Consider the following 19,149-nt stretch of genomic DNA (forward strand, 5'->3'; position numbering starts at 1 on the left):
CCCGCGGAGCAGAGAGCTGGATGTGGGGCTCGATCCCAGGACCCTGGGATCATGACCTGAGCTGAAGGCAGAGGCTTAACCCACTGAGCCACCCAGGCCCACCCATTGCCAAATATTCTACTGCAATGGAGTCAATTCTCCATTTTCCTCCTTCTTATAACAACAATCAAATGTAATTACATTTAGGGCCCACCTGGATAATCCAGGATAATCTCCCCATCTCAATCCTTAACTTAATTTCATCTGCAAAGTTGGGTTTCTGCCATATAAGGTATTATTTACAGGTTCCAGGGATTAAAACCTAGATATCTATGGGGGGCAATGGCTATTATTCAGGCTACCTACCTCCAGCATCAAAATGATTTTTAAAAGTCAGTAAGATTTTTTTTTAGATTGTATTTATTTATTTGACAGAGAGATCACAAGTAGACGGAGAGGCAGGCAGAGAGAGAGAGAGAGGGAAGCAGGCTCCCTGCCGAGCAGAGAGTCCGATGCGGGACTCGATCCCAGGACCCTGAGATCATGACCTGAGCGGAAGGCAGTGGCTTAACCCACTGAGCCACCCAGGTGCCCAAAAGTCGGTAAGATTTATAAATTCCATGAAAAGCATACTTTGAAAGAACATTTAGTTTTAACAATAACTTGGTAGCACTGCTTGAAAACAAAGTCAAATATGTACCTTGTCTCCTTGTTTCAGTGTACGTAGTTGAAGCCTTCCAATAGCTTTTTTAGCATCTGCCTTTAATTGTCTCTGTAATAGAAACAGCATGTATTAGAAAAAAAACTATTTTTAAAAGGAATAGTATGAAAAAGGTAGAGAGGATTAATAAATATCTATATGGTACAAGAAAATGTATAAGTGGATTTTTAAAGATATAATATAATTAACCATACCTGTTCCATTTATGTGCTATCAGGCAGAAATTTCAAATTACTAAAACTTTTCGCTTATGTTTCCCTACATTCTTTTTTTTTAAATTTTTAATTTATTTTCAGCACAACAGTATTCATTATTTTTTTCACCACACCCAGTGCTCCATGCAGTCTGTGCCCTCTATAGTACCCACCACCTGGTACCCCAACCTCCCACTCCCCCGCCACTTCAAACCCCTCAGATTGTTTTTCAGAGTCCATAGTCTTTCATGGTTCACCTCCCCTTCCAATTTCCCCCAACTCCCTTCTCCTCTCTAACTCCCCATGTCCTCCATGCTATTTGTTATGCTCCACAAATAAGTGAAACCATATGATAATTGACTCTCTCTGCTTGACTTATTTCACTTAGCATAATCTCTTCCAGTCCCGTCCATGTTGCTACAAAAGTTGGGTATTCATCCTTTCTGATGGAGGCATAATACTCCATAGAGTATATGGACCGCATCTTCCTTATCCATTTGTCTGTCGAAGGGCATCTTGGTTCTTTCCACGGTTTGGCGACTGTGGCCATTGCTGCTATAAACATTGGGGTACAGATGGCCCTTCTTTTCACTACATCTGTATCTTTGGGGTAAATACCCAGTAGTGCAACGGCAGGGTCATAGGGAAGTTCTATTTTTAATTTCTTGAGGCGTCTCCACAATGTTCACCAAAGAGGCTGCACCAACTTGCATTCCCACCAACAGTGGAAGAGGGTTCCTCTTTCTCCACATCCCCTCCAACACATGTTGTTTCCTGTCTTGCTGATTTTGGCCACTCTAACCGGTGTAAGGTGATATCTCAATGTGGTTTTAATTTGAATGTCTCTGAGAGCTAGTGATGATGAACATTTTTTCATGGGTCTGATAGCCATTTGTATGTCTTCATTGGAGAACTGTCTGCTCATATCTTCTGCCCATTTTTTGATATGATTATCTGTTTTGTGTGTGTTGAGTTTGAGGAGTTCTTTATAGATCCTGGATATCAACCTTTTGTCTGTACTGTCATTTGCAAATATCTTCTCCCATTCCGTGGGTTGCCTCTTTGTTTTCTTGACTGTTTCCTTTGCTGTGCAGAAGCTTTTGATTTTGATGAAGTCCCAAAAGTTTATTTTTGCTTTTGTTTCCTTTGCCTTTGGAGACATATCTTGAAAGAAGTTGCTGTGGCTGATATCGAAGAGATTACTGCCTATGTTCTCCTATAGGATGTTTCCCTACATTCTTAAATAGCACCTTTGAGCTACAATGACAAATCCATTCCAAATGGATTCAGATGCTATGAATTTTCAAAGCAATTTTCCTGTGTTCAGCCTTTGAGTATCTTAAAATACATCTTTTCCCATTTCCTTTTTGAATCGTGTCTTGTTTGGTAGAAAGTGCACAGGATTTGGATTTAAATGACCTAGATTCAAAATTTCTGTTTGTCATTTACTAAGTGTATAATCCTGAACAGGTAATTAAATTGTTGAACTTCTTTACTCACCTATAAGATGAGGATAATACCAATCCATACAGTGCTATTTAGCATTAGGGGAAAAACTGTTGTTTATAACCACTACTGCCTTATTATAAGGAGGTGGATTCTGAAAGTAATAAGCCTTTATTGTTTCACTGAACATATATGTACACCATTCCAGTCATGAAAAACCAAGTCCAGGGCTCATTTTGAGAACAAGGACTAAAATATGCATAACTAGATCAGAAGTGAAGTTGGGGGATTCAAGATGTAGGAAGATCCTGAACTCACTTCCTCCCACAGACAGGACAAATTACTTGTACAATATATGGAATAATTTCCTCCAAAAAAGAGCTGAAAACTTGATAAACAGAACCTCCATAACAAAGGATAAAAGAATAGCATCAATATGGGTGAGAGAGGCAGAGACATGTTCTCACCAAAACCAGACATACAAAACAAACAAACCCACCCCAGATACAGTAATCCCCAATTGAGAGGGATCTCACAAATATGGAGCTTTTCCCTAAGAAGCAATGGGTCTGTGCTTCACATTAGGCACCTCAGCCCCTACATCTTGCATAGGTGAGATGCCCCCAAAAGGCCTGGCTTTGAAAACTAACTAGGATTAGTTCCAGAAATATAGGGAACAGAGAATATCCTCTCAAAAGGCTCATGCACAGATTCAATCACCACCAGACCTGATGTAAAAATACCAGTTTGAAGTGTCCACCAGAGAGCCATAAACTTGTTGAGATTCTTCTGGGGGATGGAGACACTGGCAAGTGCCATTTTTTGATAACTCATCCTAACTTGCTGACACTGGTATTGGCAGTGACAATTTGGAACTCTTCCTCTAGCCTGTGGGTGCTAGAAAGTATACCCCACTGAGGGCCCCACCCATCCCCATGCCAGAGCTGTGGCCCCACAAAAGCAGGCAGTAATGCAGTGTTCACACAGGGGTCATCCCTTGAGGGCCTGGTGCAGATGGCCAGGGGCAGAGCACTTCTGAGCTCTATGGGATAGCTCTTACACCAGGCCACCCCTTCAAGGCTGGAAGAGATAGCTGATTTTCTTAATTCACAGAAATAAACACAGAGCATCAGGCAAAATGAGAGGATTATGTTCCAAATGAAAGAACGAGGTCTAGAAACTCCAGAAAATTTCAACAAGCAGAACCCAAAGACATCCACACCAAGAAACACTATACTTAAAATGGTAAAAGTTAAAAGATAAAGAGAGAATTTTAAAAGCAGCAAGAGAAAAATAACCTGTTACTTATAGAGGAAACCCCATAAGTCTACCAGCAGATATTTTACAAGAATCTTTCAGGTGAGAAGGGAATGGTATGATATATTTAAATTCTGGAAGTTAAAAAAAAAAAAGTGCAACAGGAATTCTCTACCCAGCAATGTCATCATTCGGAATTAAAGGGAAGATTAAGATGTTTTCAGATAAGAAAAAACTGAACAAGTTCATGACCATTAGTTCAGCCTTAAAAGAAATGTTAAAGGGTCTTCTTTAAGTTAAAAAGAAGTAGCACTAATCAAATAACAAAAAAATTTACAAAAGTAAAAATTTCACTGGATAAAGTAAATATACAGTAAAAATAGTAGATTAATCATTTATAAAGCAAATATAAGATCAATAGCCATTAGTAGTAAATTTAACTATGACTATAGTAATTAAGGGTTGCAAAAAACAAGAAAAAATACAAAATGTAATATCAAAGATATGAAATGTGGGGAGGGGACTAAAAAGTTTTGGAATCTGTTCAATTTTAAGTTCGTATCAACTTAAAACCAATCATTATATACATACGATGTTACATATAAACATTATGATAACCATAAGGGAAAAACTTCAGTAAATACACAAAATAAGAAAGAAATCTGGGGTCCCTGGGTGGCTCAGTGGGTTAAAGCCTCTGCCTTTGGCTCAGGTCATGATCCCAGAGTCCTGGGATTGAGCCCCGCATCGGGCTCTCTGCTCAGCAGGGAGCCTGCTTCCTCCTCTCTCTCTGCCTGCTTCTCTGCCTACTTGTGATCTCCATCTGTCAAATAAAAAAAAATCTTTAAGAAAGAAATCTAAATGTAACACTAAAGAAAGCCATTAAACCACAAGGAGAGAGAAAGAGAGGAAGGAAGGAAGTAGTTTCTTTGGTAGTTTCTTCCAAAAGTGCCAGAAAATAAGTAACAAAATGGCAGTAAGTACATAACTACCAATAATCACTTTAAATGTAAATGGACTAGATTCTTCAATCAAAAGGCACAGAATGGGTGAACAGATTAAAAAAACAAAAGACCTAACTTTATGCTGTCTACAAGAGACTCACTTCAGAAGTAAAGATACAGCATCTAAAAGTGAAGAGATAAAGATATTCCATGCAAATGGAATAAAAAGAAAGATGGTCTAGCTATACTCATACCAGATCAAACAGATTTGAAAACAAGATCATAATAAAGGATTGTAATAAGGATTGTACTAAAGAAGGGCATTATATAATAAAGGAGTCAGTCCAGCTAGAAGATATAACATTTACAAATATACATGCACCTATCACAGAAGCACCAGTATATGAAAAGCAAATATTAACAGGCCTACAGGGAGAAATTGGCAGCAATACAATAATGGTAGGGAACTTTAACACCCCATTTACATCTTTGGATAGATCATCTGGACTGAAAATCAATAAGAAAACATCAGCCTTAAACAACACATCAGATCAGATGGGAGATAATATATATGACATTCCAGCAGAACGCACATTCTTTTCAAGTGCACATGAAATAGTCTCCAGGATAGGTCATATGTTATGGCACAAAATAAGTCTCAAATTCAAAAAGATTGAAATCACATCATATATCTTTTCCAACCATGATGGCAGAAAACTAGAAATTAATTAAAGAAAAGTGGAAAGAAGACCTAAAAATGTAGAAATGAAACATGCTACTGAACAAACAATGAGTCACCGAAAAAAAAAAAAAACCACAAAGAAAAAAATTTAAAAATACCTAGAGACAAATGAAAACAGAAATACAACATACCAAAACCTATGTGATGTAATAAAAGCAGCTCTAAGAGGGAAATTCATAGTAATATAGGCCTACCTCAAGAAACAAGAAAAATCTCAAACAAGTAACTTTACACCTAAAAGGAAATAATAAAGATCACAGTGGAAATAAGTGAAACAGAGACTAAAAAGACAATAGAAAAGATCCATAAAACTAAGGGCTGGGTCTCTGAAAAGATAAACAAAATCGATAAACCTTTTATTACACTAACCAAGAAAAGAGAGCAAGTTCAAGTAAATAAAATCAGAAATGAAAAAGAATTTATAACTGATACCACAGAAATACAAGGATCATAAGAAACTACTACAATTATATGCCAGTAAGTTAGACAACCTAGAAAAAAAATGGATAAATTCCAAGTAACACACAACCTTCCAAGTCTGATTATGAAGAAATAGAAAATCTGAATAGACCAGTTTCTAGTAAGGAGATTAAATCAGTAATGAAAAACCTCCCAACAAACAAAAGCCCATGACAAGATGGTTTCACTGGTGAATTTGACCAAACATCCAAAGGGTATTTAATACCTATGCTTCTCAAACTCTTCCAAAAGTTGAAGAGGAAGGAACATTTTCAAACTCATTTTACAAGGCCAGCATTAATGATACCAAAAACAGACAGGGACACTACATAGAAAGAAAATTACAGGCCAGTATCTTTGAGAAACACAGATGTAAAAATCCTCAGCAAAATATTAGCAAACTGAATTAAACAAAATAGTAAAAGGATCATTAAGCACAATCAAGTAGAACTTATTTCAGGGATATAAGGATGGTTCAACATCTGCAAATCAATCAACCTGATACACCACATTAATAAAATGAAGGAAAAATCACATGATCATCTCAGTAGATGCAGAAAAAGCACTGACAAAATTCAACATCCATTTATGATAAAAACTCTCAACAAAGTGGGTACAGAAAGAATATATCTCAACCTAATAAAGGCCATATATGACAAACACACAGCTAACATCATTTCAATGGTGAAAAAACTGAATGCTTTTCCTCTTAGATCAGGAAGAAGACAAGGATGCCCACTCTTGTCACTTTTATTCAACATAGAATTGGATGTCCTAGCCACAGCAATAAGGTAAGAAAGTGGAATAAAATGCATACAAATAGGAAAGGAAGAAGTAAAACTGCAGATGATGACATGATACTGGTATATATGAAACCTTTTAGTTTCCACCAAAAAAAAAAAAAAAACCACCAGCTGTTACAATAAATGAATTCATTAAAGTTGTAGAATACCAAATCAATATAATAAATCTGTTATATTTCCATATACTAATAATCAACTATCAAAAAGAGAAATTAAGAAAGCAATCTCATTTATAATTGTATCGGTAACAATAAAATAGTTAGGAATAAATTTAACTAAGGAGGTGAAAAACATGTACACTGAAAACTATAAGATGGAAGAAGTTGAAGACAACACAAATAAAAGGAAAGCTATCCCATGCTCATGGATTGGAAGAATTAATATTGCTAAAATGATCATACTACCCAAAGGAATCTACAGATTCAATGCAATCCCTATCAAACTTCCAATGGCATTTTTCATAGAAAGAGAATAATGCTAAAATTTGTATGGAACCACAAAAGATCCCAAACAGCCAGTGCAATCTTAAGAACAAACCTGGAGGTATCATGCTCCGAGATTTCAAACTATAATACAAAACTATATAGTACTCAAAACAGTATGGTATTGGCATAAAGACAGACACAGTTCAACAGAATAGAATTTAGAGCCCAGAAATAAGTCTGCACATATACAGACAATTTATGACAAAGGAGCCAAGAATATACAATGGAGAAAGGACATTCTCTTCAAAATGGTGCTGGGGGAAAACTCAACAGCAAAAGAACAGAAACGAGATGACTATCTTACACCATACACAAATTAAAATAAAGACTTGAATTTAAGACCTGAAACGATAAAAGCGAGAAGAAAACATAGGCAGTAGGCTCCTTGATAGAGTTCTTAGTGACCGGTTTGTGGATCTGACTCCAATGGCAAGGAAAACAAAGCAAAAGTAAACCAATGGGACTACATCAAACTAAAAACCTTCTCCACAGCAAAGGAAACCACCATCAAAATGAAAAGGCCACCTATTCGATGGGAGAAGATATTTGCAAATCATATATCTGATAAAGGGTTAATAGATACAATATAGGAAAAACTCTTACACTTCAACAATAAAAAAACCAAACAACCTAATTTAATGAGGGCCCAGAAAGTGTGAAAAGACGTTTTTCCAAAGAAAACATATAGATGGCCAACAGGCACAATGAAATACCACCTCACACCTGTTAGAATGGCTATTATCAAAAAGATAAGAAATAACTAATGTTAGATAGGGATAGGATGTTGGAATGTAAGCTGGCACAGCCACTAGGAAAACAGTATGAAGGTTACTCGAAAAATTAAGAATAGGGGCATCTGGATGGCTCAGTCAGTTGAGCAAGCCCAACACTTAGTTTCAGCTCAGGTTAGGATATCAGGGTTTTGAGACTGAGCCCTGCATCAGGCTCCATACTCAGCATGTAGTCAGTTTGAGATTCTCTCTCTCTCTCCTCATACCCCTCCCCCAACTCTCTCTCTAAAATAAAATAAAATCTCTTAAAAAATTAAGAAGAGATTGATCATATTATCTGGCTGTTCTACTTCTGGGTATTTATCAAAAGAATACAAAATCACTAATTCAAAAGGATACATACACCCCTATCTTCATTGCCACATTATTTATAATAGCCAAAATATGGAAAACAATCTAAATGTCTATCAGTAGACGAATGGATAGAGTATGTGGTACACAAAGACACACATACACAGAGCAATACTATCCAGCCATAAAGAATGAAATCTTGACACTTGTGATAAGAAGGATGGACCTTGCCAATATTATAAGTGAAGTTAGTCAGGCAGAGAAAGACAAATACCCTATGACTGTGCTCCTATGTGAATCGAAGAAAAAAACAAACAAAATAATACAAAAACAAACTCACAGATACAAAGAACAGACTGATGGTTACCAGAAGGGAAGGGGTTGGGCAAAATAGGTACAGTGGGTCAAAGGAATGGTGATTCATGATTACTACTGAAACTAGACTTTTGGTAATAATCATTTTGTAGTGCATACAGGTGTCAAATTATGTTGTCCATCTAAAATGTAATCTTATGTATCAGTTTTACCTCAATAATAATATAAGAAGTGAAGGTGGGGTTTAGGTGGAAATCTCAGAGATAAGGGCAAATTGAGAAAGAATCAATGAAAGATTGTCTCTCTTTATGGGGTGAAGTGGCCACATGGAAAAAAAAATCCCAGGTGGTATGAGATATTTAGGGTTGATTTAAAATTATTTGTAATGTTGCAAATAAATCCTTCCTTCCATTTCAGTTAGTATCTATCACATGCACAAACGCCTCAAGTGCATATAAAGCAAAGGCTAGCTTTCACACTTGGGTGGACCCTGTTTAAAGCATAGAGACACAGCATGTGCAGCATGGCAAGATGATTAGAAAACCTCCTGTTTTGTAGTGTAAAATGAACTTAGTAGAAATCCAGCAAACAGTAGGTACTCAGAACCAGAGGTCACTGAGTATGCACCTCTATCCCTAGCAGGAAAACCCCCAACTGACATGAAGAATATGTGAAAATCAAAGATAATGTAAGGAAAGTATCTAGCACCATGCCTGGCATATAGCAGACACTCAATAAAACGTTTATTAAATGAAAATAGAGGGGCCCCAGGGTGCCTCAGTCAATTAAGCATCTGCCTTCAGCTCAGGTCATGATCCTGGGGCCCTGGGATCAAGCCTCACATTAGGTTCTCTGCTCAGTGGAAAGCCTGCTTCTCCCTCTCCCACTCCCCCTGCTTGTGTTCCCTCTCTCACTGTGTCTCTCTCTGTCAAATAAATAAATAAAATCTTAAAAACAAAAAAAGAAGAAAATATAGGGCACCTGGGTGGCTCAGTTGGTCAAGCAACTGCCTTTGGCTCAGATCGTGATCCTGGAGTTCTGGGATTGAGTCCCACATCAGGCTCCCGGCTCCGTGGGGACTCTGCTTCTCCCTCTGACCTCCCATCTCATTCTCTCTCTCTAATAAGTCTTTATTTTTTTTAAATATTTTATTTATTTATTTGATAGAGATCACAAGTAGGCAGAGCAGCAGGCAGAGAGAGAGGGAGAAGCAGACTCCCTGCTGAGCAGAGAGCCCGATGCGGGGCTCGATCCCAGGACCCTGGGATCATGACCTGAGCCGAAGGCAGAGGCTTTAATCCACTGAGCCACCCAGGCGCCCCTCTAATAAATCTTTTAAAAAATGAAAATATAAACTACTATTCACCAATAAGCATAACATGTTTTTGTAACCTGTTTATATACATCTGTAGCAAATACACTTTGGAAGACAATAATCCATGGGTATAGGTATATGAAGAAAATCCTTAATGCCCCTACCTGCCTCCTATATACCATTTTGTGAAAGGTATTAAGCTTAATGCCAAGGAGATTAACAAACTATTACTTTGCTGACTCAGAAATGGCAGAGACTTCTTAGATTCTTACTTGATGAGCAGAAATAGCTGAACAGAAAGTTAAATAGGAAGGCCTAGCTAGTTCTTTGAAGGAAAAGATGATAATTGAGACCTTTCACTCCCACTTTGGGACTTAAATGTGAGTTAATGCAAAAGGGCAATTCAGGGGCACCTGGGTGGCTCAGTCAGTTAAGCGTCTGCCTTCAGCTCAGGTCATGATCTCAGGGTCCTGGGATGGAGCCCAGCATCGTGTCGGGCTCTCCACTCTATGGGGAGTCTGCTTCTCCCTCTCACTCTCCCTCTGTGCTCACTCTCTTTCTTTCTCTCAAATAAATAAAATCTTTAAAAAGGGCAATTCAACAATGGTACCTTATTTTATGCACACGAATTTTCTGTTCTGTTATTTGCATAAGTAAATAATAGAGGGACAATGAAAGGAAGTACACTTAGGATCTTTAGAGCTGGAAGAACTCTTGGAACTCACCTAGCCTAGGGTTCCTGGGCAGCTCAGTGGGTTAAGCCTCTGCCTTCAGCTCAGGTTGTGATCTCAGGGTCCTGGGATAGAGCCCCGCATCGGGCTGTCTGTTCGGCAGGGAGCCTGCTTTCCCCACCTTCCCCCTACCCCACCCTGCCCACCTGCCTTTCTGCCTACTTGTGATCTCTCTGTCAAATAAATAAAAATCTTAAAAAAAAAATTCACGTAGCCTGATACCTAATCTGGCAGATAAGAAAACTGATGCCGGGGTGCCTGGGTGGCTCAGTGGGTTAAGGGCTCTGCCTTCGGCTCAGGTTGTCGTGATCCCAGGGTCCTGGGATCAAGCCCTGCATCAGGCTCTCTGCTTGGTGGGGAGCCTGCTTCCCCCAACCCCCCACCTGCTTCTGATCTCTGTCTGTCAAATAAATAAATAAAATCTTTAAAAAAAAAAGAAAGAAAGAAAAGGGGCACCTGGGTGGCTCAGTGGGTTAAGCTGCTGCCTTCGTTCGGCTCAGGTCATGATCTCAGAGTCCTGAGATCAAGTCCTGCATCGGGCTCTCTGCTCAGCAGGGAGCCTGCTTCCCTCTCTCTCTCTCTCTCTGCCTGCCTCTCTGCCTACTTGTGATCTCTCTGTCAAGTAAATAAATAAAACCTTTAAAAAAAAAAGAAAAGAAAAGAAAACTGATGCCTACAGTGGAAGACAGCCTTGCTCAAAACCTCAAGAGTTGGTTAGCGTCAGTCCCACTAACACCTGGAGTTAAGTGTTCCTTCCCCTAATATCAAGGTAGCATCTTTTCTTTCTTCGTTTCTTTTTTCTTTAACTGTGGCTTGTGCCAGGAAGCTAGTACTACTTCTTTATATGTATGCAGTTATTTTATAATTTAAAATTGTTTTTGATATCTTAATAGACATCAAATCTTTAAAAAAAAAATTGGACTCATTTAGTCCTAACAACCCCATGAAGGAGAAAATACTACCATTTTAGAGATGAGCAAATGGTAGTTTGGATAAGTTAAATAACTCATTCCAAAGGGCACACAGCCTCTAAATGACAGAGCTGTTACTGGGACTCTGCTCTTCATCCTTCAAGATTCCCAGACAAAACATCTGTAATTTGGCTACCTTTTGAAGTTTTTCCAACTCCTGGATTCTATAATCTGTGAAATTGTGGCCAGTCCTTATAGTGAATAACCAGTATGCCTAAGGGTCCTGGCCCTGGCCTAGACTTCCAAACATCCATACTTTCTTTTCACATAGAGATGAGCTATTTAGAAACCTAGATGTGAAAACTGCAAATGGTTAAAAAAAAAAAAAAAAAAAAAGGAGGCAAGGGAAAAAAAAAACAGGAAAAGAAGAAAAGAAAAAAATGCAGTTGATAGGAAGTCTTTGACAATCATTTTGCACTTTGTTTTTAGAGCACTTCTGATTTAAACAAACTGTGACACAGCTGGGGAACTGTACGCACAAGAAGTGATACATCTCTAGTGTATTTACTTGAGTCTACGTAGTCTGATTTCTCATTCCAAGATATTCAACACAACATAAGTGCCTGAGTCTCCAGTGCTAGCACTTATTAATTTATTAGGAATGACTGTGAAATATGTAACTTTGTTTAATTATATGCAAGACTAATGCAAATTTGAGGCCTGGGCTCAAAGGCAAGCTTGAAATGTAATGTCCAAGTCTACACTTATGAGATTATGAGAACAGAACTCACATTAAGACCAATGCTTAAAAAAAAAAAAAAAGACCAATGCTTAAAAAAAAGAGTCAGGAGGATATAAAAACACAGGGCAAAATTCCAGACACCGGATGATCCTAGGCAAGGGACTTGATTTTGAAGGATCTCTAAAAGAGTTTCATCATAGTATAAACCAATGTTTAACAAAGCAGCTTTGGAATTAAAAAAAAAAAAAGCTCTTTAAAAGGAAATTCAGGTAATTCCAGTAACTCCTAATGAACTTTTATAAAGAAAAGCAAAGACATTTTCTTTAAATATGGATGTGAGACACATGATTTTGGAGAGAAGCACAAACTGTGTTTTTAGAGCTTGAATGAAGATCACTCACAAAGCTGCCATTAGTACTCAAAATAATTCAATGTCACACTGACAGCAAGAGTTTCCAAGATGCATTCATTCCTCTAAAAACTGAAATATGAGAACATTAAGATTAAGCAGTTTATATTAAATACACATGTTTGGATATATTACTTAAATCATACTTCTGGGTGCCCAAATATGCCTCTACATTAAAAAAAAAAAATGTGTCCCAAAGCAAACTGTAATTTCTTTTTTTCCTTTTTTTTTAAGATTTTATTTATTTATTTGACAGAGAGATCACAAGTAGGCAGGGAGGCAGGCAGAGAGAAAGGGGGAAGCAGGCTCCCCGCTGAGCAGAGAGCCTGATGCCGGGCTGGATCCAAGGACCCTGAGATCATGACCCCAGCCCAAGGCAGAGGCTTAACCCACTGAACCACCCAGGTGCCCTGCAAACTATAATTTCTATTTTAGTCTTTAAAAACAGAACTTCAAGCATATATCTAATTTGTTACACAAATTACATTGGACAATTTTTCGATGCCTTGTCACCATTTCAGAATTCCCTCTTACCTTATAAATTCCAATAGCACATTGTTTCTACCTCTTTTTTAAAATACGCATTTAGTATTTGAGAGAGAGAAAGAGTGTGTGCACACACAAGTGGGAGGAGGAGCAGGGGAGGGGTGGGGGTGGTGGATCAACAGACTCCCTGCTAAGCAGGGAGCCAGTGAAGCTCGATTCCAGGACCCCGGGATCATAACTAGAGCCAAAAGCAGCTACTTAACCAATGGAGCCATCCAGGCCCCCCTCTACTTCTTATCATATTCTGTAATTGTACCATTCACATGTCTTTCTCTCCTACTAGATTGCGAGTAGCTGGGGACTGCCATAACCATTTTTAAAAAGTTTCCTATAGAGCCTAGTAGTTGCTCAAAGAATAGCTTCTGAATTTAGAAATCAAAACAGATTTTCATGATTTTCTCATCCAAGTCACAGTTGTACTCATTAAAAGCCTCTACCCCACAAAATCTGGAGAAACAAAGGTTTTGGGAAGAGATATTGGCCCCACCACGGTCAGGATCAACCCTAAGCTTTTTTACATGTGTCATCTTGTTTAATCATTAACCACCTTATGGAATAGGTATTTTAATATCCAAGTTTTATAGACAAGAAAAGGTTCAGAAGCTTGACTAAAGTCCAGGCAGCTGGTTAGTTGCAGAGCTGTGATTCAATTCAAGCCCAGGTTCTATCTGGCTTTCAAGTCCATGATCTCTCCACTACAGTACACTGCCTTCATTGTGTAATAGCAAAGAAGCCTTTAAAAGGCTTCACATTCCTTGTGAAGAAGATAAATGAAAGAAATAAGAAAAAAAGCCAAAAACCTCAAAGTCAGCTACTATACAATCTTCAGATCCTTCTTAAATTTGCTACTTACTGTGATTTGGGGAACTCTTTTAAGCAAGTATTTTATATCAACAGACTCTCCCTGCCTCCTCTCCAATCCAAAGAGATACCTGATATAAGAATATTTGGAAAGAGACTTGAAGACTAATTCAAAAAAGCTTGGTGGTCGGACAGTTTTCTTAACAGAAACTCAATGTCATTACTCTACTGAAAAGCTGTGATCATTCTAGTCACTGAAGAATCTTGGCTACATAGTTTTCTTAGTTCTGAGTGAGACTTTATTTGGGCTGAAAATGAAAAGCCACTTCTTATCCTATATTACAATGTTCAATTTTTAAATTATAAACTCAATAAATATTCTACTTAGTCTATTTGTGTATTTACATCTAATTAAGTAAAATAAATGTTCCAGGCTAGTGATTTGTCAGCCTGGTTTTGGGTCCCAAGGTATTCAGCTTTTAGTGTAACTGAAACCCACATGAATAACACTAGGCATGTAATCAAACCTAATTACTTGATGGGGGGCAGGGTATGCAAAAGCAGGAAATGAGGGTGGATAGAAGCAAACCAGATTTTCTTGCTTGAAGTCATCACTTTTTTTAAAATAAATTTTTTTTCATAAAAATTTGACTCAGAGTTTATAGAACAGAATCAAGATTTACGGTAACAGGATTCTTTTCCTCAGATCTATTCCTGTGAACAAAATCAATGTTTGAGTCATGTGGCCGTTCAGATATATGAGACCTGAAAGAAATCTTTCTTTTTTCAGCAAAAAACCTATGCATAATATTTTAATGAAGCATTCCTAAAGGAAAGAAGAGGTACAGACTATAATACAGTTTCCTGTAAGTCTATGCAACTATGGAGATGGGGATAGAAAGGAGTACAGACTACCTGCCTGAAGGTGATCACTGTCAACAGTGAGGAAATGCACTATAAGGAAGAGCAGTGAGGGAAGGGGGAATTTGACCCAGTAGATAAGTTATGACTCAGACTACTGCATTTTTCAGAAAAGACAATCAAAACCTTCAGAATTAGTGATGTAAATGTAAGATTAGAGTAAGTGAATATAAAAAAAAAAATCCTGAGACCCATTATAAGAGCTTCCTTTTGTGCAGTGAGAGTCAGAGAAAGATTATACAACTAGGTCCTACTAAGAGAGTGATTTATTTAATCTACTCTTCTTATCTAAGAGCCAAAATAATAGTTTGGTAAAAGGCTCCAATAAGTCTCAAATTTGGACAGGAACAGACACATATTAATTTCCCCACCACAAATGTATATATTGGTAGCGGTACAGTATGCAGACACCTGATAAGTCTTCCAGTTAATTTCAAGTACTAGTGAAGAAAACCTAATGTAACCAGAACTATTTTAGATATTTTTAGTCATGCTTTAAAGTTCAAGGACAAATTTTAAGATATTAATGTAGCTTAGTTCTTCCTCATGTGAGACCACAAAGGAGTGCTATCTCTTTGGCAGCAAACTACAAAGACATGTGTGGCATATCTTTACCCAGGAAACCAATTTGAGTCTCAGGATCTGAGGCTAAGATGGGGGCTGGTCACTAGGTAATCCTGCTAGCAACTGGCCATACTGCCTGAAACTCAGAACCCCAATAATGAAAATAGGTGTATCATCAATCTTGACTGTAGTGCCAAGCAAGCATGACAAGCTGGTACAACATGGTCCATTGCTCCAGGAGTGTGTAACAAAATCATCAATAACTAACATAAAAAACACTTTGAGGCCACATTCCCAAAGACCAGTTACAGTTCCCCTGGAGACTAGCAAGGAGTAAACAACTAGATCTACTGTGCTATCTTTCCTCACAATCCAACCCCTATATCTCCTTTTCTTTCAAAGTAGTCTTTTTTTAAAGTAGGTTCCATGCCCAGCATGGAGCCCAACAGAGGGTTGAACTCATGACCCCTGAGATCAAGACCAGAGCTGAGATCAAGAGTTGGACCCTTAACCCACTGAGCTACCCGGGTGTCCCCCACCCCCATATTTGATCAAGGTCTTTTTAACAACAAAACAGTCATAGTTATTTGGACTTCTGCAATTAGTACAGCATTTATACATGAAATGCAGTTAAGAACAACATAAGCATACCAATACTTGCAGAAGCCAATGAAGGGAATAAATAGGCTTCTTTAAATCTGTAAGACCATTTCAAACATCTTTATATTGTTGTACCAGTTTAATTATCTGCTTACTTCCTTGTTCTATGACTACTTGAATTTTGTGATAAAACTGTATAGAGCCATTTAATATGGTAATGGAACTAAATCTAATTCTTCCTCAGGCCAATCACTCTCCATTGGTATCATATTCTTTGGAGGTTTCAGTTCGGTTTTCCAATACATTTGACTATCACATGATTTATTTATATAAGGTAGTTGAATTTTGCCAATTGAATTTTGAACAATACTAGTATTATACCATATATGCAATATGGTTAGGGTACGGTTTGGTTTGGTTACAAAATAAATCAGGAAGTATCACAGAAGTGTTTATTTAACCTTCCTAGAAGAATTGTTCTTTGCCCACACACTAGAAATTATTATGGGCAAATATTATCACCAGTGAGGATGATTCTGTCTTTTCTAGGTTCTATATTAGCTGAGGACAAAACCAATCACTTGGCTGTTATATAGTTATAGTTTCCTATTGACTATCATGCAGGAAGGCCATCTCCCTCCTATGAGGAATACATGGGTATCATTCAGTATTATTCTTACTAGCTCATCTTATTTTGGTCTATCCCTTTGGTCAAGATAAGTTAGAGGATCAGCAATGTAAGTTATAATTTCACTCAAAAAATGTCCACAAGGTTAGGGATCTGCATGTGTCTCAAAGATGCTCTCTCTGAGCTTCCATAGTTAAAAATGGGAGGCCATTAGTCCATGGGGACTTGGGCCTCCATTTGTAGTAGAATAGTTAACAGACCTGTTGTGTCAGAAACATGCTCTTTTCCAGTGTTGAGTGCTAGCACTCTCTAGCATTATGTATTGGGTCTGTGTGACCGTATTATCAAGTCATTACCTTCTTTCCAAGTGGATTCCCATTTTTTCCCTCCTGGCTGATGATTCCTTCCAATGTCTATTTCAGAGAGTAAATTCGCTTCTTCTGAAAGTCACTCTTCATTAAAAGTTAGTTCAGCTTCTTCTATTACACATAGGCCAGGTTCTACTTCACATAGAGCCCTCTTTTACTTCACTAGCCAAGTTTAATCAAACATATGCCTTGTTCCACTGAGTATTAACTGCTTAAGTACAGTTAGGATACATGCACCATACACCAAAATTCTGGGTGTTGCATGCCAGAGTCAAGTTAAAGTGGTCACTCCCAAATTCATTAGTTTGAGCACACCAAAGTTTTTCCATAATCTTCCTGGTCTTAGGTTATCGGTGTTCCCAGTGTGGACACAAATCCACCATGTAATGCCTAACATGCTACCTTCATTCACAACCCATTCATACTTTTCATTTGTTTAAAAGATTTCTATGCACAGACACACGGATGACAAGTATTCTCACACATCGTATTATGACATTATCAGGCATGTGGCCACTGTGTGCTACCTATTATATTTGGACATCTTGGTCATCAAATTTATAATTATACATTTACCAGTTTGCTTGACATTATATACTATGCATTATAATAGTTCAGAGGAAAGACAATCCTGAATATTCTAATGAATTCCTCATATTCTAATAAAGGCAAGTTTCCATAACTCAGTTTCATTACCATTTCTACCTGCAAAATGGTAGCAATGTAGTTAAGTATTTAGTTATAACCATCACGTGTATCAAGCTATACCTTTTAAAAATAAATAGGAAGTCAGGAAAACCGAACATGTAAATGACATCGTGACACTTTCAAATATTAATAAGCAAAAGGGATTAACAGACATATATCTAACACTTTAGTCACCAAAGGATACACAGATATAGACCACTATGCAGTGAAAAAGGCCCTTTCCAAAGCTTTCTCTAAAAGGTGAGAAGTTTTAATGCTGTTCTTTTTTTAAAGGTTTATTTATTTGAGAGAGGGAGAGAGAGAGAGAGAGAGAGAGAGAGAGCGCGGGCGAGCGCATGTGAGTGCGCACAAGAGCAGAGGTCGAGATGGGGAGAGGTAGGAGGAGAGGGAGAGAATCTCAAGCCAACTCTGTGCTGAGCACAGAAGTTGGCACTTAGAGGTCGATCCCATGACCCTGAAATGATGAGCCGGGTCAAAATCAAAGAGTCACTGACTGAGTCACCCCACTATACTGTAATGCTATTCTTGACCATTTTTATATAACTTTTCATAAAATATATTATAAGCTATGAAAATTACTTAAAGGAGTGATGAGACCAGAGTTAAATATTCAGTGAAAGTTATGTGACAGCAATCAGTTCTTTATAAATCATTACTTTCTGATGGGGTTTAATGCCATGCAAACAGATTTATTATAGCACTTAGAATACAGAAATACATATCCCATCATGAACATATGTAAAACCAAACACTCTTACTGTTGTATCCATAACCTTTAATAGTCATACTGGACACCAATTTCTCTCTAACCTCAGAGGTAAAAACAGTACAATATATAAATGTCAAATATTAACATACTGTGAAACTACTGAATGGCTTGGCTTAAGAAACTTAAACATCCTTTTGACCACAGCTAGTAACAGACTGAACCTGCCACCAGTGTGATAAGCTGCTTCTCTGAGGAGAGGAACAGAAGTCAATTAACTGTAAACATTGAGAGAATCATCACTCATTACCATATACTGGCGTCTAATCTTTATGAAGGTTTTATAATAAGATTTTAATTTCTTGTCTTTTCCTAAATTCAATTAACTTCAATACAGAAATCGTCACTGCTCCCCCACTCCCCAATAAATTGGGTTCATCTTTCCTTCTTAGAAAGAGAATACATAAGTGGCCAGAATTTCATTGCCTTGGGAGGAACTTCTCAGTACATATAAAAATGTATTCCTGCCCTCACTATATGATCAGCTGAATGCATTAAATTCTTACTGAGCATTCTGGAGAAACAGCACCACTGTTTGTGTTGAGAAACTTAAGAGGGGGTGGAGCTAGGAAATGATGGTGGCTTGGACCAGGGTGGAGGCAGTGGAAGTGGTGACAAGTAACTGAATTCTGGATATTTAATGAAGGCAGAACTTACAAGATTTGCTGATGGAGGTTACATGGGAAGTGAGAGGTAAAAGAGAAATAAAGGA

General features: G+C 37.8%; 1 protein-coding gene across 2 annotated transcripts in view; it reads right to left on the minus strand.

The window, feature by feature from the left end:
- The window catches only part of RNF128 (ring finger protein 128), a 114,093-nt gene that overhangs the window by 14,275 nt on the left and 80,669 nt on the right, over positions 1-19,149 (minus strand). For both annotated transcript variants that reach the window (XM_059385484.1, XM_059385483.1), the window contains exon 3: positions 680-751. In XM_059385484.1, coding sequence (XP_059241467.1) covers positions 680-751 — 72 coding nt within the window. The remainder of the gene's footprint in view (positions 1-679; positions 752-19,149) is intronic.

Source organism: Mustela nigripes, chromosome X, assembly GCF_022355385.1.
Source record: "Mustela nigripes isolate SB6536 chromosome X, MUSNIG.SB6536, whole genome shotgun sequence".
In the NCBI taxonomy this organism is placed as follows: Eukaryota; Metazoa; Chordata; class Mammalia; order Carnivora; family Mustelidae; genus Mustela; species Mustela nigripes.